The following is a 25,907-nucleotide window of genomic DNA, read 5'->3' as shown; positions in this document are numbered from 1 at the left end:
AAAGATTCACTATGTGTTCACAGAGAAGATGTAAACTGTATGTAAACTGTGCATCACCAGTGAGATGCAACTAAACTGACAAAAAGGATGCTATGGCCAGAAAGTAATCCCTCTGAGAAAGGGTAATACCTGCTGTATTCTTCCACCTCCTACCTCTTCCATCTCCCCTCTCTCTGTTGAATGATCCTTAACTTCCATTCTTTGATAGGACTTACTTACCTACCAGCATGCTGTTCCATGTAAGCATTAATTGCAGAACCATAGAATGGCTCAGGTTGGAAGAAACCATAAAGAAAATCAAGTTCCATGGGCAGGGATACCTTCCACTAGACCAGGTTGCTCAGAGTCCCATCCAACCTGGCCTTGAACACTGCCAAGGGTGAGGCAACCACAGCTTCTCTGGGCAACCTCTTCCAGTGTCTCACCACCCTCACAATAAAGAAACTCTTTCTAATATCAAATCTAAACCTACTATCAATTTGAAGCCATTCCCACTAATTCTGTCACCATATACTCTTCTAAAAAGCCTCCAACTTTCTTTTATGCTCTCTTCAGGTACTGAAAGGTTGCAATTAGGTCACTCTGAAGCCTTCTATTTTCTAGGCTGAACCACCCCAATTTTCTCAGCCTTTTCTCATCTCCTGATCTCTTCAGCCCACTAATCATCTTCATGGCCTCCTCTGGACTCACTCCAGCAGGTCCCTGTTGGGACCCCAGAGCTGATGCAGCCCGGCAGGTGGGCTCTCACCAGAGAGGAGCAGAGGGGCAGAATCCCCTCCCTCTCCCCTCTGGCCACGCTGCTTTGGAGGCAGCCCAGGGCACGTTTGTGTCTCTGGGCTGGGAGTGCCCATGGCTGGGTCATGTCCAGCCTCTCATCCAGCAGCACCCCCAGGGCCTTCTCCCCAGGGCTGCTCTCCATCTGTCCATCCCCCAGCCTGTGCTGGTACTGGGGCTTGCCCATATCCATGCCAAACAGAGTAGAGCATTTTGCAGTTTCCGCTTTCACAGACTCACAGAAGAAGCTGAGTTGGAAGGGACCCACAAGGATCAGTGAGTCCAACTCCCAGCCCTGCACAGCATCATCCCCAAGAGTCACACCAGGGACCCAAGACTGTTGTCCAAATACTTCTTGAATTCATTTATTCACAGATCATGAATTTTCAGTCTGTAATGAATACTATTAACCTAAATCTTTTCATCCTATTTTCCCTTCCCAAGCTGTAATTTAGATTCCTGAGCATTTTTCTGGAGCGGTTCTCCTAGAGATGAACAGCCATCAGACATTTCTCCATCCTAAAAAATGGGGTAGAATATGGAAAGTGCCCAGAGAGAGAATATAACCCTGCTCTATACACTACTCCAGCCCTCCCCTCACAGTTTGAAACCTTTTTTTCTAATCATTTGATCCCAAATCCATCAGGGAAGATTTTAGGCAAATTTCATTCATATACATGAGTCAGCAGCAGACTAAGTCAACTACTTCAGAAGGATCAAACACTCCTCTTGCAAGCGCAGCCTGCTGCAAAGGTAAGCTGGCCTGTCAAGGCAACCTCTGAATTTGCAGAAGCCTGCTGTCCAAGATGCTACGGTGAAGAACTGTGCTCATCTCAAAAGCCTAAACAAGGAGGCAGGTGAAGTGTTAAACACCAAAGAGTCAGGTAAAGGCAGGACTTCGAGCCCTAAGACCTGAGAAAAGTGAGTTTACATTTATGCTGCTCACTGGAAATAAATTAACACACGCAGGAATTTATCCAATAACTCATTAAGGAGGGCATTCCACCAGTGTAGCAGAAGTAGTTGACTGCAATTCAATGCTTCAGTGGGTGAGGAAACAGACAGATTTCCCATCTGCAGCTTTCCTCTAAAAATGTAAAGTCATATCCTACAAATAGCACACCGAGAAACTCTCTCTAGAAAGTATGTGGATACCCACCAGGTGGGAATCACGGTAAGTTAATCCTCATTTCTCTGTATCTCACCATGCAAAAGAAGTCACAGGTTTTTCAGGAAGTTTTATCCTAGTTTCTAGATGCTGTAATCTCTACCACCATATGATTTATTTCATCACCTGATATTATGAAAACTCACCCAGGAGTCTGGCATACTGCACCTCCTGTGTTTATTTTAGTACAGTACCACAAAGCACAACTTCTGAGCTTCTCAGGTGTTTGCAACTGAAGCCTCAAAGGAAGCAATGAAGCCAGAATCACTTCATGACCAACTGGAGCACTAATGGCTTGGATCTTACAATGCTTTATCACAGAAAAACTCAAAGGGATTTAATTTACCTTGACCTTGTAGTACTCCTTGACTTCAGGCTGAATGGAATCAAAATCACCACTGATGTAATCAGGCAAGAAGCTGAAAGGAAAGCAATGAGCAGTGAAATGAAAAATTAATCCATCTTACTATATTTAATATTTATTTTCTCAAGAGTACTATGGGCTACAAGAATTAATCTTCATAAAGGAATATGATTTCCCTAAAAATCATGTTCAAACAAGTTGATGTGAGGTGATACAAAAGAAGGTAACAAACAAAATGTAAAACTGGTAAATCTATTATCCCTTTGCTGAGGGAGCTGCACATTACGTAGATGCTTATATAGCTCTCTTAGATGCTTATATATCTCTCTGGGTCAGTAAGACTTGTATTTGCCTGGTCCTAGAAAGACAACTTTCAAATATCTTTCAAATGTATCATTCAGTCAGCAAAGTGTTCAAAATAGCATATCTGAGTGCTGTACATCAAGCCTCAGAGGATATCATTTGTCAGAAGATGATGATGATGCTTCTTGGACAGCTGGTATGCCATAAATGTTTCAAGGATTTGTATTTTAGTTGTTAGTGATGTCATCTCGTTTCTACTCTTCTGGATTATTAAAAATATTCCCAAAATATGGAAGCAAATGCTCAGTGATTTTTAACTCACATGAACTTAATTTCAACTCCTAACCATCATTGGTACAGAAATATTGCTGCAAAGCACATAGAAATAATTTTGTGATATTTATCTTATTTTGCCACATGTAGATTTTTAATTGCAGAATGCTTAAAAATATTTATTGCATAAATTCATGTCAAATTCCTAATGAAACTTCCCCTTTGCTATAGAAATAAGAGTGTAAGAATATCTTTTGAAAGAATATCAAAGCTCCCCCAAAACAGTCAACACAGCTTTCCATCTTGCACAATTTCTTGAGTCTAAAGAAGCAGCTGACTGGTGAGAGAGTGTTTCCACAGTTTCAATAGATAAGGCTGCACTGAGTTCTGAAAGTAAAGCTGTGATTTCAGTTAACTCCATGGCTACCATATTTTACAAGGGGGATGACAGTTCATCAGCAAATTAGTTTCCAGCTTAAACTTTGTTACAAGGAATTGAGCAGAGTATATTGGGACATTTTTTTTCTGCCTCATGATTTCAGAAGAATGCTGCAGGGCCTAGAAACTCCTCATATCAGTAAAACTTATAAAAATCTCATGTTCTGTGTCCATGCAGAGATTTCAAAAGAGACATGTGGTCACTGGCAACCACTGGTTTTCTTTGAACTGAAAGCTGCTCCAGTAGAAGCTGGTAAGTACAAGTGCTGTGAGTTAGCTCATGTGCAACTATGGCATTTCAAATTCCCTGCTCTCCACCATTACTAAGGTTGTTATAAAAGGGTACATTCTAAAAAGAATCCCTCCAGAAGTGATGGTCCAACACCCACTGCAGTGAGAAGGGCAGTCCCTGCTGCACTGGGTTTGACTGAGGACACAGGAATCAAGTAGGAGAAATGCAAATGCTTCAGTGCTCTGTTTGATATGCCTCCATCAGTATGGTTCAAAACTAAACAGAAAATTAGGTTTAGTCCTTAATTGTAAAGACTGACCTTTCCAATGTACAAAAAAATATCACATTTTCAAAAGTTAAAATTTAAATAGTTTTTTTCTTTATCTTTACATGAGTTCCCTAATGAAATATTTACTGAATACAAAAAGCCTAAAAACTTGTAGGTATTCTCTTCCAGTTTTTTATTTTATAATTGTTTCTTCCTGACTGAAACAGAGCCACTAAAAGTAAACTCACTCTAGCCATTTCAGTGGTGGCCCTGAATGCAAGCCCTGGAGGTGTTCCAGCAGGCTGGGCAGGAAGAACAGCAGCCAGTTATCATGGAATGCTGGCTTGGTATGACATAGACATCCACTGTGATGAAAAAGCTGTTTATCTTATTCAAATGCCATATATAAATCCAAAAGTGTCTTTCCTTTTTAGTTTTTTTCTCTCTCCACAGCAGCTACAAATGGCAGTGCTTTTAAATAATTAACTATTTCTCCTGAATGCTTCAAGAGATATAAGTGGGAGAAGAATTAGCCAATAAAAAAGGTGCCTTCTAAGAATCAAGTGCTCATTCAGAGCTTTTGTTCTCATCCAAAATGAAACTATTTCCAATCAAAATCTAGTTTGAATTTTTCCAAGCAGAAGGAACAGGCACTTCAGTTGCACTTTCCATGGGCTCTGCTGGAGTTCCTGGCTGTGCTTCCAGAACATGTCTCCTCTGCCAGGAAGCTCTGTGTCCATTTTCAACACATCCTCTCTAAATCACTCACTTGAAGCAACCACAAAACCAGAAGTGACTAAAGGAAATAACGAGATGTGACTGGGGACCTCAAAATTTCAAGATGTCTAAGCCTCCCATTAATGATCATGAAGAGAAGAATTCCTTCTTCTTTTCTCCTTCCCTTTTAGAAACACCAGAAACAAGGAAAGTTCAGAAAGTCATGCCTGATGAATTAAAAAAAAAAATAGTAAATCTCAACTCCACTGTCTGCCTTACAGACATGAAAAAAATATGTCTGCTTAATCTTCAGAGGGAGGATGGCTGCTCTTTGCAGCTCACTGACTATGCAAACTAGAAAAAGTGTGGAAGAGATTTTACAGTTTTTACAGAGAGAAGTTTGATAAGAGGAGTCACATTTACCCCTGAAAGAATTCTCTACCAAGGTTGTTGATATAGAAAGCAAGAAAGAAAGAAGGATAAATAGGAGCAACCTGCAACTGCCTACTCCAATAAGACTTTGTTTGTCTCCCGTGACCAGTGAGTACAGTGCAAACTTATGGGTTTTGTAAGAATGTATAAAGAGCATGCATGTTATAATAAAAAAGGGTTTGAAGCCTTCTGAAAATGGAGTGTGTTGCTTTGTATTGTCTCTGTCTCAACTACAACACAAAAGTAAGGCAACATTCAGTATAAAGTCAAAGGCTGCATTTGACATAGTCCTTTTTGAGTTCTGTGGAACAAATTTCTTGATCCAGGTGAACAGATTTGAGTCAAAGCTCTTTCCAACAAACACAAGTGAACAAAGCTCATGGTGTGAAGAATTCTTGACTGACTAACCTCAGAGATTAGCACTGATACAGAAATAGGGGAAATAGTTGAGAGTTCGTTCTACGGAAAAAAACTTCATACTAAAGCAACTCAATAATATTTTTTAATAATTAGGTTTCACTTGTTTGCTTCCATATAGTTTTGTATTTACTCCTGAGTATAGACTCTGGTGCAGGAGAACAGGCTTGGGAGAATCACACATCAAGCTTACTTCTATTTGAGTGGAAGAAATGATGTCAGGAGAAAAGTAGCAAGAAAAGCCTCTCCATAAAAATTAAAACAGCTGCCCTTATTTAAAGTACAGATTAAAACCAGGTATTATATTAGTCTAACCCATGTTTTCCTGCCCTCTGAACTGAAATTAATGAATAATTCTTATTCTGATGCATAACTGTATTGAAGATGACATATTTCAGTGACATATCTGACATACATCCTTTAGTGAAGGAGTCTAACTTTTTGCCCATGATAGCAAAATATGTCTTTAATTCCTAGTGCAATTTAAAATTTTAATTTCTAAACAGTCTTGATGATGCAGTCTACTGCATTTCAGAACCATATTTTATCAGTCTCATTAGCTATTAATTATCACTATGCATATAAGGTCACGACCAGCTCAGCTGGCTTGATTCTCTGCTGCTTTATATTGCCATTTATCAGGAGTGAGCCAAATCCTTAATCCTAATGGGACTGAAAGTTCAAAATTCATGTGAGATCAGCCTAGTCTACAAAGTCTTTTCTAGAGCTGTCAAGAAGCATAACACCAGGCAATGAGCAACAAAAAAATCTTCAGAGGTTTGGGCCAACTGGAGTTTTTCTCACTCTTTTCAATCTCTTTTTGTTTTTCTGCATGTTGAGGGGTTTATTCTGTTTGGATTAAGTTGTGTGCTTTCTGTTGTTCTTTGGACTTGCCTTTTTTTTTCCTCATCAGGGTCTTTTAGAATCATACTGCATCCATCTAAAATGAGTGTGGAGTCACTAGGGCCAGGATTACTTTCAGATAAGGACCCAAAGGCACTTCCATGCCAGACTGTTTATCTTTTATCTAACTTCTTTTACATAAAACACCTATAGTTTCCACACGGAACCTTTAAAAGTTTACCTAGCTTAGGAAGGAAAAACAACACTATTTCTCAGCAGTTAGGAGATGGATACCATCTAGATGATTTATACAAACTGGGTAAAGGCTGAATGTTGACTGAACAGTTTTATGAACTCCCAGGACCCTGGGCTGGAAAACAGGGGGGAAAAAAGAGAGATTCCAGCAAGTTTGACATAGTTTCCATTTACCCCAGTAAATTTTTAGTCACCAGCACCATAAAGCAGCAATTGATTCTTATCATAGACAGATTACAAAATAAATAAAAGCTATTATACTGTGAGGTTCTGCAAACAAGAACAACTGTGCCTTTTTCCTCCAAGTAATACATCTAATAGACACAGCAATATTGTTTTTAAATATTCAGCACTAATGTACACTAACATTTAGCATATTTAACACCAGTGTTAAATTTAAAACATCAGAATGTTTGCTTCTTTATTCACTCATTTTAAGAATTCAGTGTGAAGTGTAAAATATGCGTTTTCACACAGTTATGAAAAAGAAAAATAAAAGCCACAAAAACCCACACAAAATGATCACACTGTAGCAGTTTATACCAAAAAAGACCCATGCTGCCTTCTTAAATAAAATGCTTGGGCATAACTGCTCAGCTCTATCATTAATTCAAAGTTACAGTTTCCTAGTACTATTGACTTTTCTTGTGATGCAGCTCCTTTAGCACATAATTGCATGCAATTAACCTTTTTTAAACAAATGTTAACATCAGAGACATGAGCATTTAAAGGCAGTATCTGCACACCCTTTTATTCCTTCAGCTACAGCACAGAAAATAATCCCATGCAGACAAACCATGTGCTCCCAGCTGTATCATCTGAGGGCACAGAGTGGGTTCCCTATATTTTTTTCTTCACTACTAAAAGTAAATTTGAAAATGGGTGTCTTTTACCCTGGACTGATAGACACACACAAGCTACATCCCTGTGGAATAAAAACCAGTGAGGATAAAATGCTGCAGAGTGAACATGGAGCAAAGTCAGCTCTGACTTTTGTAAGCATCTAGCTCTTGGGAATACAGAAGATAAAACTCTCTAGCACTACTTCAGGATAAGCATTAAAATCACAGTTTAACAAAAAAAAAAACCTACTTAAAACTAAAACAAAAGTTAATGGTCTCCACTCTATATTTGCTAACTGTTAATCTGCACTTTCAGCTTGCCTTTCTGATGTCCTGACAGAAAGAGTAAGTGAGGGCTGTTCTCATTAGAAAGGTGTTAAGTCTGTTTAAATCTGTCAAAAGTATACTGTTATCTGCTGTGAAGATCAAAGTGCCTTTTTACTCCCAGAGACATGTACAGCACAAGCAGGTACATTTATACATTGTCTCAGAGCAGCATATTTGGATGCCCCAAGTAGCTGCACAGAGGTGAGTTCCTGGGTAAAGGAGAAATGTCTGATAGTGAGATATATTCAGAGTTAATGTCTATTCAGCCTATAAATACCTTGCTGCATTACCTGCAAGGTTACCACAAGAAAGGGTCACACCTGCAGCTCAAAAGCCCAACACTAAAATACCAATACAATTAATGAATTCAAACTGATCATAGAAAAGAATTTTGGTTTGACTGATCTTGAACAGATGACACAAACGATTGCATAACTTATTATTATCACGAGGCTTTAAAAACCAGCTAAACCCCAGTCCTTAGCTTGTCCACCCTCTACCTCCCAAACAAGACTCTCTTGAAGACAGTAAGCTTACATTTTTTCTGACTCCATGATTCCCATCACTGCACTTTCAATCCTCCAAACCTCCCTTATCACTATAAAATGTTTGTAGCAGGGTGTCACTGACAATGATGTGCTAGTTCTGTATGAATTTAGAGAGAAAAAAAAAAAAATCAACAAAAAGAACCCCAACTGTTTCCCACACCTTCTTCAAAGGCCTTAATAAACCCTAATGCTCATTATGCAATTACTTCACAAAACAATTCCCACACCACAATAAATCCAGATGTTATTTAATAAGACTTAAGAAAAAAAAAAGGGAGGGGGTACAACGCCAGCACTGTAAACACTTAACAATTTAACAAAGAAAGTGAGTGTATGCCTACAACAAAATACACACAGATAACCTAAACTCTTTGTACAGACTGTTAGCATATCTGCATATTACAGTCAGATAGTTATGGGGTTAAAAGTACTTGGAATATTAGGCAACTTTGAAAAACAGCCTCTTTTTTTTCCTTACTTTTTAAGGAGCTTAGTGTTAAAGAGCATGTAAGTATTATTTCATTTGCAAACCCTACGGTTTAAAGAAAAAGATAAAAGTGTGTGAAGATGTGAAGGCAACAATGCATTCATTTATGCTTGCCTGGTATGCAGTGTCACCTTGCAATAATAGAAAAGTAGCTAAAACAAATTGAAGAACATATTCCCTTCAGCTCACACTGCTATGGAAAGCACACATCAGGGGGACATCTTCCAGAAGTGAGAGCCAACTTTCTCCCATTATCATTACAAATCCAAAGAAGCTTACATCCTGCCTCAAAACCTTGTCCCTCAGTGACAAAGATGAAAGTTAATGATAGCTACAACTGTGGCATTTTTCTTTTTAATAGTCAATATTTGAAGCTTTTCTTCAGTTGCTGTTGATACAGTATGAGAATAAGTCATGCTATGAGATTTAAGAACTCCTCACTTGTTTGCGGTGGTGCTGAACATCCTCCTGTGTTCAGGTAAGTACATGTACTTAATGAAAAACTCAGTATGCTCGGAACAAGCAACTCCCAGGGACTGCTGCTAAGTACCTGTGGTTTTGTTTATTTAACTCACAAACTGAAGTATTTCTTAAAATAACGGATAGCTGATGGTAATACATGATCTTAGAGAAATTAAATCTGAAGCTATTCAGCACAACTCAGCATTGCACAGGCTCAAGCATCATACCTTCTTGTTGAATCCTTGGCAAAAGGATTTTAAGAAAAGGAAGCTGAGCTGTGAGTTTTCATCCTTGCATAGGGCAGCATGGCTCAGGGATGCACATTAATGCAGGGGCAAAAAACACTCCAGTGCCTCAGTCACCCACAAGCACACGATTTTGAATGCAAGCAAAGCATAAATACTTGTCTGGAAGCACCAGACTCCAATCTTCTAGGAGTCAAAGCCAGAGGAAAGGGGGGAGAAGATAAGCACTGCAGCCTCTGACAGGTGAGGGTATCTGACTCAGTGAGAAGGTAGAGGCTGACAAGACCCTCGAAACAGTTTTCCCTCTTCATGTCAAAGCCACAGATGGCAGAATTTGCTAAAAAAAAATTGAGAAAAAGCAGCCATTACATTAAAGAAATGTAAATTATTTATTAACATTTTATACTGCTTGTGAAGAATCAAAAAAAAAAGGATGTGACCTAAAGTGTGGTAAACATAGAGCAGTCACAAACTACACAAACAGATTTAGAAATGAGTCTCAAAAAGATGGCACTAGAAGCCACAGCAGGCTCAGGGCTTCATTGAGTGCCACTCAAGCAGATGTTGCTGCTACAAGGCAACAGACTTTTCCAAGAAAAGATAAACAATTCCTCTTCTTTCCCAGAAATGCGAGAAACATGCATATTATAATTTTCTACCTAATCAGACAGTTACTAACAATACCTTCAGTGTGTCTTGAAAACTGAACTATACAATTTCAAAAGTCAGTTTGAATGACTGGTATTTAAACTCTAGGTGTCCTTTCTGTGAACTTTCACACCACTAAGAACACTCAAAAGTCAAGCACAATCAAACAGTAAGAAGTTACATGTGAAAGATGTTCACTGGGATTTCCCTGCTTCCATTACTTTACTTACTCTCACTGGAGTACCTTTAGTACCTGCTCTGAGTTTAGCGTCTGTTTACAGACTTAGAAAACCAGGGAGGAATGTCTTTGCAGGGGCATTGAGTTTGAAGCAGCCCTTTGCTTCTAGAAACTGAAGTAGCTTGCAGCAGAAATCCTCTAGAGCCCTTTCCACACGAGGAGTCTGAGTACAATGAGATGAGATTTATCCCCTTACTGAGCAACTTGTTTCAAGCAAACAAGAAGAAATCTGCAGGTTTTCAAAAGTCTATATTATGCTTTCTCTGTTTGGGCCTGCATTTTCTTTTCTGATTTTCACATACACATCATTTTATAGATGGATATTCTGTTTTATGGCCACAAAAGAGACACCTCTACACTTAGCTACGAGTAGGATGCCATGAAAAATGAATTGTCATATAAAAATTTGTTTAAAGAACACCTACTCATAGAAAAAGTCTTCAGGAGAAAACCAGAACATCTGATTACAACACAATTATTGAAAGGCAAAGTTGATTCTGTACAGTTATTGAACATGCTTCTTTAATCTAGGCTCTGATGGCCTGTAGAGCAGCCACTGAGCAAACCATTTTTACTTTTAGTGAAGATGTGCTTAAGTACCTTAAACATGGTAACATACCTCTTTCAAGTTTCAAGCACTTACAGTGATAAGGTTTATAATAGTTTTCAGAGAAATAATGCATTGAGGATCCTGAAAACACCTGGACTACACAGAGGAACAAAACCTATCACTTCATGTTTTAGGGGGTGTGAGCCCACGTGGCAAGGAATGGAGAAAAGACCCAGAACAGCAGAGAGCTGTTTGAGGTCTGTTGTCTCTGTATGACTGGAACTGGGTAAGTCACTGGTAGGCAGAAGTTTTATTAAACCTTTTGCTGCTGACCTCTGCTGCAGCTTCTCCAGAGCTGACAGACAAGCAGGATGTTCCAGCAGAGCATTAGCATTTCAAAAGGTACCTGCACCTCTTGCCTAGCACAGCACTGCAGCATTAATTAGAGAGACTGCAGAAGATAAATGCGCATACAAAATGAGACTTGGGCTCTATTTGATGCTGAGTAACCTCTACCAAAAAGCACCCTCCCTTTCATCAGATAAACTCAAGGGAGAACTCTTCCATTTCTCCACAATTTAGCTGTACAATGGATGACTGTAATTCATTTTCTGGAACCTGTGATTTAGACAACAAGGTATTGAAAAGTTTAATAGAAATTCTTTAAAGGTTTGTACTAATTGAAAAGATGAAAGGTAGGCTTAGAGCTCTGAAGGAATTGGTGGAAAACTGTTTAGTAAACCAGGATTTCTGTCTTCAGTGGGCTGGAGCATCACAGCTCTGTAAAGCTCCTGCAGCTGGCAGAGATCCTTCTCACTTTAATCCTGGTTTTGCTTTTCTGGCTCTGTCACAGCCTCTACAGAGTGAAGGTACCAGTGCCATATTTTAGTCAGCAAAGTCAGCAGGTTTACAGCTATGAGTGCACACAAGCAGTTCTCTCTTTCAAGAGATTAAAAGTGTTTCAAACGACTGTTTTCATGAGCACAGCTGCAATTAAAATGTCTCTGATGAAGCTCTAATTAAAGAATAAAACCACCTTTTATAGTTACTTGACATATGGATGAAATTAAGAAACAAAATAAAGCTGCTACTCTCACGTATCAATAAATCTGCCTTCTGATCACAGCCTTATGTACTCAATTGAAATAGTTTTTCTACCAGGGTTTTATTTGCTAAATTTTTTATAAGGGATAAAGAATGAGGGACTGACAAAATGTGTTCATCAAGGGAAAAATCAGCTCTCTTGACATTTTCTTCTGTAAAACATTTAAACTGCTGTACCAAACAGGTAAGTTCATACCTACACTCTGCACCTTAATAGATGCAAAAGAACATCTGGTTGACTGTGACTTGGTTGACAGACCTAAATTTTTATTTCTTTTCACTGCTCATAAGTGAACAAACCTACTTGCAATGAAATACCGTAATGTAAGGAAACCTGCTGCAGTGTCACCCTGGCTACTATATGAACTGTCTGCCTTCCCAAAGACTCCCAAGTACAAGGAAATGCTATTCTAGCTGTTAAAATTTTCCATTGGTTAAGCTGCAGTCAGGTTCCTCCTCTGTCACTGTCATATTTTCTGGAAAAATCCCTTCACCAGGATTTCTTCTCCTGGGAAGCTGAGAAGCCTCAGAGAAAAAGGAAAAAACAATATTATCTCATTTTTCTCTCCTGTTTTTCTGCTTTGGAATGTGGTTGGAGATTGTTTATCCAACAAGTGGTGGTTTGATTGGTTTAATGTGAATGATTTTTACTTAATGACCAATCACCATCCAGCTGTGTCAGGACTCTGAGGAGTCAGTAGGGAGTTTTTAATTAGTATCTTGTTAAGTCTTCTGTATGTATCCTTTCTCTATTCTTTAGTATAGTTTTAGTATAGCATTCTTTAATATAATACAATATCATAAAATAATAAGTTAGCCTTCTAAGAACATGGAGTCAGATTCTCAATTCCTCCTTCATCCTGGGGACCCAGCAAATACCACACTCCTCCTGGCAGTCAGCACAGTTTCCAATGCTCCTGAAAAAAATGCCTGTTTTAGAAGTTAGCCATTACCACGCCTGACACCAGAAGGAAGCTCCCTGAAGCTCCCTGGATGGCTAATCTAAAAATAAGACAATGTAATTACACAGCCATGGTATCCAGTGTAAGCGTGGGAAATATTCCTTAAGGGGAAAATCCCTAAATTTTGAACTGGCCAAAGCACCATGTCAAAACCTGAAGTCCTTGATTCTCAGAGCTTCCTTCACCACTCAAAAGCACCAGCTGTCACAGAGATATTCAGAAGATAAAATCTTTTCCCTTCAGCTGGAATAACTGATCAGCAGCTAATCAAGCCAAGGTAACTTACAAAAGCTGAAGATCTGGTTTTTATTAGTTATTTCACGATTTAGCTCACAGGTGATAAATATCAAAAGGATGAAGCAAGCCATATCCTTTCAAACATCTCATACTTGGGAGGTGGCAAATGTGGACACGTGGTACTCTCATTTGACCTACTAAAATGTCACCTTCTGCTTATTAAACTAATTTTACCAATGAAATACTGATCCTCAGCTCAACATAAAATGGCTTTCTTAATCACAGGAGTCAGTGCTGGTTTTTATGTTTGGTACAGACTTGGCAGCCCTAACTCAGGGGGAAAAGCTAACAGCAATTCACAGAATCATAGAATAATTTGCATTGGATAGAACCTTAATGATCATCTAGTTCCAACCCTGCTGCCATGGGAAAGGACACCTTCCATGACATCAGGTTGCTCAAAGTCCCACCTAGACTGGTCTTGAACAATTCCAGGGATCATAAATACATCAAGGCAGCAAAGTTCTGCAAGAGGTCAAGGTCTGCAAGTAATCCTTCCTTCAGATCACATTATATTTCTACCACTGTGAGGCCTTAACTATAGCTATCACTGACAAGCACCAGAAACTGCAAGCATGTGCTAAAATCCTCCCTAGGTCCCAATCCTTCAAACCTGCACATGTACAGACCCACCTGGCACACAGAGCCAGCATCTCTCCTCTCCAGGGAGAGGGAAGCTCTGTATCAGCTCCATCTGAAACCAGCACAGCTACACACAACACAGCTGGCAGCACAGCTGGTGAGTCAGAACACACAAGGAGTCCAATGCAAAACTCAAGCTCAGAAGCAAATTCATCACTGCATTCAGAATTGGTAGGACAGAAGAGGATGTAAAATTATTTTATTTAATACATTCAAAACAGAGCAATTTTCCACATAATCTTTGCTAAGGAAAAAAAACCAAAACAATCACCACCAACTAAATGCAAACCACACGCACGAAAAAGGAAAATAATCCAAAAAAAACCCCCAAAAACCTGCAAGCATGACCAAGAGAAACCTAAAGGGCACTGTGAAGGGTCTCCAAGGCTACATTGAGAACTTGGTTGACTGAAGTGTATATAAATCTGAGATAGCTTTAGAACAGCTCAGAGACTGGTAGTAGTTATAATGGCAGTGCTTGCTGTGCTTGTCTCCAGAACATTGCCAGCTTCACATATAACTGTGTTCAAGAAAGAAATGTGTGTGCCTGTCCATCTCTCCCCACTCATCAGTCAGACTAGGGCACTACAGCAAATTTTCAGCTGAGAAAGTAGGTTTGTGTTACTCCTGCATATTATTAAGCTTTTAATACCCAGGCTGTGGCTAGGATCTCCCTACCAAGCTCCTACTGCCTGTTACTTAAGCTGGCTGTCCTTATTAATGCTTCATCCAAAGCAAGGAAATCGTACTGTGGAGGGAAGTTTGAAGAGAACCTGAGGCAATCTTCCTGTTTGTGTCTGCAGCATTTAGTTTACTGCCACTTCAGAGCACAGATGAAAGCATTGAGAAAACTACCTACCTGACAGATATGAGATGCAGGTCAATGTATAGATTTGTGCTTGTAAGTGGCAATCACAGAAAAAAACGCTGTGCACGGGATTGAGGCATTAGAAACATTACAAACATACATGTACCTCCTCAATCATCCTCCTTTCCCTTTCTTTGTCTGTGTGGCTAAAAGCACTCAGACAGAAAATACCTCATTCTTGATAAGTAACACATATTCCAAAAAATCCCTGTCTTGGCCTTTGCACAAGTAATTGTCTATCAAGTAGAGTAGCTGAAAATAATTTAATGTTAACACTGATGCTGTTGGTGCCCTGCTTATAAAAAAAAAAGAAGTAATAATACCCCCATATGAACTTCACATTTTATTGTGATTAAAAAAATCATATAACCCTTAACTGCTATTCTACTAAGTTCTATTATTGTCATAATCACTTTGACTTAATCTCTTATTAGATTTCAACACATTAATTACCTTTTCTTATAGGATGAGAACTAGATCTTAAGGACACAGATCTGCCTATAAATAATACAAGTGCAATGATGAGCTCTTATTAAAAGCAATTCCCTTTACATACAGTTATAGTAATTTTTCCTTAGGGAAGACATTCCAAGGTCTAATATCCCTGCTGCCATCTGCACCATGTGCACTAAAAGAAGGGAGAGGAGAACCCTGAATGGATGCAGCATTGGAAATGTTCTGGAAAAGACTGGACACAGATGAGCTGTGAATCAGACACTTTGAATTAGTGTGTATTGAGATGCTCTGGGAGTAGCCTGAAGACTACCACAGGTGACATGGAGTGTAACCATCATTAGAGATGTCATTCAACAGAAGATGCATTTCATCTGAATGACAGTGTGGCCCATTCCTTCAGTCTAAAATTCACTACTAGATAATTCTTTCCACACATTTTAATACCAGCAGGTAGTAATACATTAATTCTCAGGTTGATAAGTTTTTGAAAAATGTGTAAAGTTAGGAGGATTAGACCTCTCTGCCTGATAATGAGGTAAGAGATACATATTTTATTGGCAGAAAAACTGTCACTGAGATTACTTTTGTAATTGTTCTTGGAGAGAAATGGAAAGTCCTGTTTAAGATTAACAGAAAACTCTACTTCATTGTAAGCAAAGCCATTGCCTAAATGCTGTTAAATACCTGCTAATTCCAATGCAAAACAAGCCTGCACCAGCCAGCTACAGCCAGCCAGCTGGTAATAAATTGGAATTTGTACTTACATGCTGATAAAAAGGCACCAAGATTTTGGACCATTCTCACCTTCAAATCCAGCTCCACGTACTTTAGGAAGTGCAGCAGACCCACTCTGTCTTGGTAGCAATGAACCTCAGGTGCACTTCACACAGCAACAGTTTTTGGGGATCCCATCTGGAGTGTTTCAGGCTATGTGGCTCCCTAATTCTAAAAAACATCCCTTACCTGGATAGGTATGTCCCTGATAGAGAGGGAGGTGGAGAATATCTTTGTTCCAACTCATCGGTTCACAACCAGTTCTAAGGCCCAAGAAGGGCAGGCTGCAGCATCCAGGAGTCAATGCAGCCTTTCCAGAGGCCAAGGTGTGGAATAAAAGTGCCACTTCTTTTCAGTTGTGCTCCTGGCTGATGGTGCTGCATGGAAGAGCTCCAAGGAGGAGGAGTGCGTAGGAGCAGTTTTCCCCATCTCTGTCTTTTACAATGTGGGAAAAACTGTTTGCAAATGCAGCTTTCAGATGAGAAAATAAAATAATTAAAATTACTTTTTAAACAGAGAAGTAAGGAATTAAAGCTACAACCTACTGGTAACTCATGCTTTTGGCCTCTAGATTCCTATAATATGTTTAGAGATTGCAATAATTAACTCTTCAGAGATAACAGAGTGGAACAAGTCAGTGCGTGAATGTTGGAATTGGCTAATTTTCAAAGAAGGTTGGGGAAAACAAAGAAAAAGTACACTTGGATTGACATCTTGTGTATGGTCCTGTGTCATGATCCAGCCTAATGCACTTGAACAGGCTGAAATATTAGATCCCAGAAGCACAAGAACTAAAAGGGAAATTTTGATGAACTCTTAAACAGGGTCATGAACATGACTGTATTTCTGCTGGTGCTACTAAAAGAAAGCAAAACTTGCCATGGCTTTTCCAGTGTGAACACGGCAAAGGAAGAACTTTCCCCTCTGACTAAAATGTGATCCTGCAGAATGGGGAAGGCATCACACTCCTGACGAAAGCCCTCCTCAGCATACTGGGAATGCTATTAGAGTTCTTGAAACCCCTGCTGAGGTGTATTATGATCACACATATGCATGACAGTGCTGACCATTTAATCCCCATTCTGTCATAGGCAAGTTGGAGAATAAAAATTACACTGACACCCAAGGTTATTTTATAATAGAATACAAAATAAAACAATAAATTTGCAGATGATTTTGGCTTTGCCTCATGGTACTGCATTATGCACCAAATATTCCTGGCCTCTCATTCATTACTATTTAATTACAACAGCATACCTTTCTTTCAGACTTAATTAACCTCTGAAAGGAGTTTGTGACCTTGGGACCCTCCTGCACATTTGCTATGTGCTGCTGGAATATTGCTCTGCCTGGAAACTCTTTCTTTAATGCTGAGATTTAATGAAGTGCACAGGTTTTTACAGGGAACACACAAAATAGGAGAACCCTGCATGTGGTCACTTAATGAACAAGAGCTAGAGCATATCAATTAGAATCATAAATCAATACTAAATTAACATCAGAAGATGCCACAAGAGTATCCCCAGAGGAGAGGGTCATTACAGTAAACATGATCATGAATGCTCTTCCCGATTACTTTCACTGTGGGGCAGAGAAGAGGGAGTAATGAAATGAGCAGGGATTTGTCCATTTAGTTCCTATTTGTTTAAGCCAGCAGAAGCTTAAGTATCCCTCTAAGCCAAATGACAGTGTAGTACAGTTCCAGCTCCTGTCTTTGTCAGAAAGTGCTGTTCAAGCTGAAACACTGTGCTGTGAATGGAAATGGGAGAGCAGTAACCCCTTCATGAGATGAGAGGCAGAACCACAGCTTGTACAACTCCTTTCATTGCTTTGCTGCAAAGCGTCCAACAATGGATTCATGTTGGCCCCTTGGTGCCAATCAGAACAGACTGGTGCTTGCAGAGCAGGTGCTGGTCCAGTAACTCACTCACTAGGAATGTTAACTCCTCAAAATGGATTCCTCATCATCCTGAGAATTCCTTCTGAGAACTAAAAATCACATCAAGCCATGCATGCTCCTCATACAATTCCCTCTTGTACAAAACCACCCCAAAATAACCTTATGCACAGTTTCCTTTTTTTCCTACAATTGAATGCATCAGAAAGAAGAGATATTGACATCCACATCTGTCACTTCATTAATTACAACCATTTGTTGTCAAACCTCACAGATGATGTTTTAGCAAAAAAGAAAGAAAAAGGCACTGAATTCTTTACTGAGTCTTTTCAGGTGTCTTTTTGGGACAGCCTGTCTTTCTCTCACTACTCAAAATACCTTTATGTGCACGATTCCAATCTGATCTGTCACCAATATTTAACACCCCTGCTGCAGCTTACAAAATTAGAAAACATCAATCCTCCCACAGATACTGCTGGAACTTGCAGAGGAAAACAGTAAAGCCTTTCTTTCTTTCTTGTTACAGAACAACAGTTGCTCCACTGGAGTCATTAGCTAGGTTTCTTCCAGACACTTTTCTCCTTCTCAACTTTAGTACCAAAAACATTTTCACTCCCTTCCCATCTTTTTCCTTGTGCCCTGTTTTTCTCCCTCCCTTCCAATTTTTGCCTTTTTTCGATTATGTCTGTCCCTAACCTGTTTAGATACACCTAACACCAAGACAAAAACCCTCCTGACAAAGAGACAGAGATATTCAGGGTTCTGCTGCATTGGTGCATAAAGACTCTGATTCCAAGTCTTTGTAGAATGGCCTCGCTTCTGTGCAGAGGGAATTACAGCCACAGGCACTACTCTGGCCCACAGCTGCACGCCCACTACTGAAAATGAATGACATTGGATTTGTAACACACACCAATTGCAAAAACAATCAATCAATCAATCAATCACTCTACTGCCTGCTCAAAAGCTTAAAAAAAACTTTGAAAGAACAAAAGCTGACCTAAAATTCCTACTGGTCTCATAGAAAATATTTTGAGCTATACCCACGCACCAGTCTCTTTTTTATGCTGAAGGAAAAAGAGGAAGTCCAAAGGCACAAACTGTTATCTATTACCATTGCTATTCCCTCTGTCATTGCTTCATACATCAAGCACCCTAAAAATACACTTTTTCTAACCTGCTGATCCTTATTAATCTTCTTCACTGGTATCCTATTAAGTCTCTCCACACGAATGAGTTAATCTAGTCTCAAGCTGCAAACCCCTACATTTCCTTTCACTTAGATAGTCACTCTAATTTGTGCAAAACACTTACAATGAACAAATTAAGGGGATGAGCTATATGGTTTTTTATTGCTTCTATTCTTTTTTTTTAATTTGCCCGATACCTTTTACACAGAGATCAAAACACTGGAGAAAATGAAGAGCAAACTGCATGCACATGTGTACTCTGTGATACAAAACATCTTATCTACACATCCCCATTAGTCACTAGTGATGTGACTACCTTCAACTCCCCACTCAGCTTTACTTCAAAAGAAAGAAACTTATTCCAGCTGGAGTTTCTTAACCACCAGGGAAAGCCAGGTAGTTTAAGAGTTAAGCATTCTGTGTAGGTGGGATATCCCTCAAGAGTTAGACCAAGAATAAACCTAGAATTATTCTTAGACCAAGAATAATTTATTGCTACAGGATTAATTTCATTCCTGATCTTACTGCTACTATTTTAAATAATCTAAGTATTTTGATCACTCTGTGGGCACCTCAAAGTTGCTTCACATACAGTAAGCAGTAAAAATTTCCAACTATTGCCAATGCTGGAATCAGAGTAATAGATGCTCAAACAATATTTACACAGTAAAGCATTTTTTTGTTTGGTTTGGGATTTTTTTTTAAAGCAAAAGGGATTAAAATGGATGATATACCAGTCTCTGGAAGATGTGGTTACTGATAAAGAACAGTAGGAATCTCGCTGTTGTTCCATCCATTTCGCAGGTTGTTGGAACAATACCAGGTTGCTGAAAACATTAGATCCAGCTGTGGTGATTTCCCTGCTTGCAATCCCCATGGAGAAGTGATGCATTATGTAAAACATTAGCTATAATGCAAGAATTCAGGGCAATACATGGAAAGGGTATAATTGCTTAGGCATCTAGTGCTCAATATGTTACCAATTAAGTCAATAGAACATCCTGAATTTGTACTAAAGGCGATCCTCATCCCTATTCAACAAGCATAGGCCCCATCTATTTGTTGTGACAATAAAGAAAAATACCTAAGTAACAGTAAAAAATATAACAAGACTGACAAACTTGCATGGAATTGCAGTTCACCTCATTCACCAGGTTAGTTTCAAAATCCTGAAAAAAGCCACAGCCTAATTTCTACAGGATCTTCATGATGTGTGCCCACCAAGATAGTCAGTGGTCAGTCTTGGTTTGTTTCTTCTCTCTCTAGAATGAAACATAACTTTCAACCACGTTCAGCTGTATTTTTTCTCTAGTATTATTTGTCTGACCCTTTTTATTTTGTAGTCAGTTCAATATTCCTTGGTACTCAGAGGAACAAACAAGGACATCACTCCAAAGCCAATAGAAGCTGAATGTGTCTCTTCCTTAGCTCACTTCCATAATTTCTTTGTACAGTACATACACATGCCCCTATTTGAGCTAAAAAGAACTAGTGCAGGACAGATGTAATTTTATTCTGAATGTTTCCATGTTCAGCCACTAAAATACCTGCAACATACAGGTATTTTAGTGGTGTGCTAGAGCTGCTGTCCAGCCCTTTATCTACTGCTCTTTTCTCTCACCTCTCTGAAGTTCACTCTTCTATTCACATCCTTGCAGGGCTAATCTTTCCTGAGGTGCTGATATGTACACAAGTGCTTACAAAAAGATAAGAATGGAAAATATTTGCAAGTAAAGGCAATGCCCACAGCACACAGGAGATGCTCACACTGGTATCAGAAACCATCTTAGTGCCTTAGTGCATATTTGAGTTGAAACACTCCCTATTTCATAGCTGAGTTAATGAGTCAGAGCTGAAGGATGTGCTGATACTGGTCCAGGCTCCTGCAGAGACACCAAAACCCATTTGCAAATAGCCTCTTGACTTGCTCGTGTGGTATGTCCCACACAGGTAGAAAAGCATCAAAACACAACCCCAGTGAACCTTGATTCATTTCCATTAATTTTAAGACACTGGAACCTTGGATCTAATCTACCTGCTGCATGATTAGACATTATTCTGTTCATTTATTTGGGATCAGTATGCAAGATATTTTTGTACAGCTTACACAATTTCCAACAGGATTTTGACTATCTTTTAACATTATTGCCTGATGTATTTTCATTTTATCTATTATCAAAAATAGATCTTTCGTCCCTTGCTCAAAAATCAGAATTCTCTACATTTCTCTATTACTGACATTCACTACATTTAGTTATATTGACTAAAACTTTTTTTTTTAAAGTCTGTATGCAAGAGACAGCAATTTATCTCCTTTTTTATTTAACACAACTAACTCAAAGTATTACAAGATTTTTTCCTCCACCATTTTGCAAGAATGGAGCACAGGCTGTTATCTAAATAAGGCCAGTAGTATGGTGGTTGGAGAAGAGTGTACACACTCAAGAGTGTGATTTTTGTATGAACTATTAGTTAAAGAAGATTTGAGTTTCTGGGAATATAAGTGTATCCAAGAGCAGCTTTGGAGGTACCACTGTACACATTATCCACATGCTTGAGCAAGTTATTTCTGGCAGCAGAACAAAACTTATTCTGTGACAGCTCAGAGCTCAAATTTTTTAATAAGGATTAACCCTCCTGTCTTAAATGACAGAATTTGCTGGGTTGACTGTCAACCTTATCTAGTCCAACTTTCCATCAACCAGCAATTAATTGATGCTCAACCATTCATGAGGATGGCTTTGCAACTGGTTCTGCAGTTTTTGCTCTATAGTTTAGCCTTGTCAGAAGAGGCACAGGGTATTCATCTCTTGACCCTAAAAAGTAAATTTATTAAATATGCTTAGTTATCAACAGTAAAATGCAGCCTTGATCACAGTTTTAGAACAGTTCCTTGTTCTTGATAGCATTTTCTGTGAAAACAACTGTGGCACAAAACATTTTCGAATGAAAATATGAAAAGAGTCCATTTGTAAAATGAAACCACTCTTGGAATACAATTAGATTTAAAAACAAATCTTACCAGAACAACTAAGAAAAAAAAAGATGAATGTATTTATATTCTCAAGTTTTACTTCTCATCATAGTCTACAATACATAAAGTCCTCCCCTTCGTAAGCTTCTGGCTTCACTAACACTAAATTTAAACAGATTTGAAGAATAGAATCTTCTGTTCTGAAAATAAAAGTGTCCATTTGATTGCAAATTGTTAAAAGTCAGAACTTCTGGCATTCACATATTTATAGAAAGAGAGCAGAGTCTACTGAAGAAAGAGAATAGGAAAGAAAACCAAGCAATAAACACCCAGAATATGTTTATGCTCCAACAATCACTAATAAGTTTACTAAAATAACATTTTAGAGACGGCAAAAACTAATCTGAATAATTTATCTATGGGTATTTTTTGTGTTCAGTCCCATTAGGCAATATACTGTAATTTGAAGTCAACTGCAAAGGACTATACCTGCTCTTCCCCAACATTTTCCAGGCTATGAAAAAAAAACAAAAACAAAAACCAAAAAAGAGAATGGGTGCTATAGCACTAGTAATTCCTCCCTAAATGTCTGAAGGGCAACAGAGCAGATAAGTCAACTTCAAGGTCAGTTGTTAACATGCATTCATTTTAAGGCATTGATAGCACATGGATTTCTGTGCTCCCTAATTGAATACTACTCTTGGCATTTTTCTCAGGTCTTAACAGAGTTTCTTTCAAATCTAAGATCATTCTTGACATGTGCAATATAAAATCAGTACTTTACATTTTAAATGACAAGTACTATTGCACCAAGACCCAGCTTGGTTTGAGGCTTGTAAGAACTTTCTAGTTTTGCTTTGTTTCAAGAACAGGAAAACTCCCAGTCCCCAGACTGCCCCAAACATCCATAGAAAGCATTGCTCCATAAAAGCAAACATTGCTGGCTTAATCCTTAATTTCTATTGATAGTCAGAGATACAAAGGAAGCAAAGGCATACGTTTCACCCTAACACTACAATCAAAGCCAGCTTCTCCTGAATCCTGAGAATTACTCCTTAGGCACAACAGACCAAAGCACTATAAAGTGCTGAGTACTCTTTAGCCAGCTCAGAAGTCTTTTCAAAGCTGCTTGCTCCAGATGTGACTCAATGCACGGGTATTTTATCTCTGCAAAGTCCTAACCTCTAGCATTGGGGTGGCCATAAATGATTTTTACCATGTCATAAAGCCAGAAATCACCCAGATGGCAATGACATTCCTCTACTTACAGTACACTAGGGGCAGAGATGCAGCTGTTTGAAGAATATGATGAAGCAGTACAGACCCTCTGATTGAAAGACCTGGGATTAATTGAAAGTGTCCCTTTATTCTCCTTTTCTTAGCCTCTTTTTTCCCCTGCCTTTTTTTTTTTCTCTCTCTAGAACTACTGTTCTGAACAAATCATGACCCTTTGATTTCCTGGTTGGAAATTTAAACTTGCTTTATGGTGCTCTTACTGGGACAGAGCAGTTTTATGGTCAAAACACATCACTTGCAGCCAGGAGACCTTGTTTCGGAAGTTGAACTGTTCACCTGTTTTGTATTTGTTTATCACTCCATCTCCCCAGACTTATGTCTTGGTCCTTCTTATCTACTCCTAAGCAAGATTAGAATTATTCAAAAAAGCAGAGATTCATGCTTAGTATTTGTTGAGTGACTGAAACAGGGTCCTAATGCCATCATTGAATAGCTTAAGGTAGGCAAAAAATGAAAAAAAAAAATCAGTGGATTTATGCCAAAGCATGAAGATTCCTGGAGCCCTCATGGAGATCAAGTCTGCTTCCACCCAGGACATACTACTCATTATTAAATACTGATCTCATGAGGAATGATACCTGGCCCTTTGATAGGCTCATCTTTTAACAAGGAAGTATCAGAAACTCTGATGAGATCATGTGAATGAGGAGAGCATTTCATTTATTATTAGGAACTATTTTCCTGAATTTTAAAGGTGACTAACTGACAATGTGAGATGATTTTGTAACTCAATGCATGACTTTGAGCAAATTAATAAAGGAACAAAATAAAAGCCTTGGTTCCCAGTTCTCCACTTGAACCTGTACACAATACTCTCACTGTTGTTCTACACAAAACCTGGTACATCTACATCTGCCTCTTGTGAATCATCATCTTGAACTCAGATGTTCTACTGAGCATTGCTTTTTCCTTTCTACTCTTCTCCTGTAAAGAAAGCATGTTCCTGTAGTAAGGCACTTACTCCCACTGTCTCCTGACATAAAAGAAACAAGGCATTCATACATCTACATACACACATGTACCTCAGGGATGAACAGCCAGCCATTTCACAGATTCTACAAGGGCATGATGCTACCAAGCCTTCTTTCTATTAGAGTTCTCAATTTCAAGGGTCACAAGAGGCAGCACTGTCATCTCCCATAATTTTCAGTCATAAATATTACTATGATTCTACAGTTACCATCTTGACTAGCAAAAGCAATAGAAATTCAACATGAAGAGAAATTTAATTTCAGCTAGATACTGCTAATACTTGTAAGACCAAATGTTTTATTATTATCTCCCATTTGATTTTCAGTTTGAGGGAATGATTAAAAAAACCACAAAACTTGCCCATTTTCTGTTGTGGTTTATGCAGTAAGTTCACTTAAAAGCACCTCCAAGTAAACCCAATTGCTGGTGTCTCTCTCAAAATATATCTCCACTTCTTGTGATATGCAAAAGAGTAGTTCTGCCTCTCCTAAAATTCTCAAGTTAATCCCAACCAATGGTTGTGTAGCTCCCAGATTTTTCTTTACAGCATAAGATGATTAAGTGAATAGAAATAACTCCTTTACTCCAGAAGAATACATACTCCTGGGTCTGGCTTATACAGCTGGTTAATATGAAGATGAACCTAGCAGTAAAAAAAAAAAATAGACCAGTGATTTCCAACTCTCATAATTTCTGTAAGCGTTTGATTCAGAGACCAAAAAAGTCTGATATACCAAGTGATGTTATTGCCCTAATACTTTCAGGAAACCCCTTCCAATACAGAAAGCTAATTTTGGTTTAAATTGAGGACTGAAACTATGCATATTTCATGATATTCATGCCTTGCTACCTCAACTCTTCACTGTGTCTGAAAGAAATCTTGACTTAACAGTGCACAGCTACTGGAATATAAATGTATTTGAAAATGCAATCGAGTGAAAGTAATTAAATTGAAGATATAAACGAAAAAAGCAAAAAATTACATGATCCTGAGGTAGCTTGAGACTTTCTCATCTGTATTACCTGAAGCAAACACATTATGTAACTTCAAATGTATTAATCCTTCAAAACACTAAGAGATAGATTTCTTTGGTTTCTTTAAATTTCTTGGTGCCTGGCTGTTTTCTAAAACTTTTAAAATGGATCCCAAGTCAGGTATTTCCTAAAGGAGGAAACTGTGGATAGGGCGATGTTTTTTTTTTTTTTCTGATCACTCCTGAAGAATTTATTAGGACAAACACAAGATTCTAATTTTGATCTTTGAACACTGCTATAGTTTTTATGTCAGGCAAAGATGTCTGATGTAAAAGATCTCCTTTAAGCCATTTGACAAATAAAGCACTGCCTGAGCTTCCGACTTTCTTGGCTTTTGGATTGTAATCCCTCAAATCAAAGACTTCTTCACTACTAGCAGCAAAGGGGCTGGCTATGACTTCACAGTTTCAGAGGTTATATTTTTTTTTTTAACAGAACTAAAACATATTCTCATATCAACATGAATAAAGCAAAAACTTCACGAGTATAACTGTCTCACATCCTCCCCAAATCATACAATGAACAGGTTTTAAAGACATGAAAGGATCATTGGACTCCTCATGTAGAACTCTATACTCTGATAATCTCATTCAGTGTTTTCTGCATCAG

At 38.6% G+C, this 25,907-nt stretch overlaps 1 protein-coding gene across 2 annotated transcripts in view; it reads right to left on the bottom strand.

Moving 5' to 3' along the window:
- Window positions 1-25,907, bottom strand: part of TPK1 (thiamin pyrophosphokinase 1) — a 302,876-nt gene that overhangs the window by 155,281 nt on the left and 121,688 nt on the right. For both annotated transcript variants that reach the window (XM_054273950.1, XM_054273951.1), the window contains one exon: window positions 2,289-2,361. In XM_054273950.1, the coding sequence (XP_054129925.1) occupies window positions 2,289-2,361 (73 nt within the window). The remainder of the gene's footprint in view (window positions 1-2,288; window positions 2,362-25,907) is intronic.

The sequence above is a fragment of the Melozone crissalis genome, unplaced genomic scaffold (genome assembly GCF_028551555.1).
Source record: "Melozone crissalis strain CALT ecotype California unplaced genomic scaffold, PUWL_Pcris_2 ptg000016l_1, whole genome shotgun sequence".
In the NCBI taxonomy this organism is placed as follows: domain Eukaryota; kingdom Metazoa; phylum Chordata; class Aves; order Passeriformes; family Passerellidae; genus Melozone; species Melozone crissalis.
This window is presented reverse-complemented; position numbering and strand designations above follow the sequence as displayed.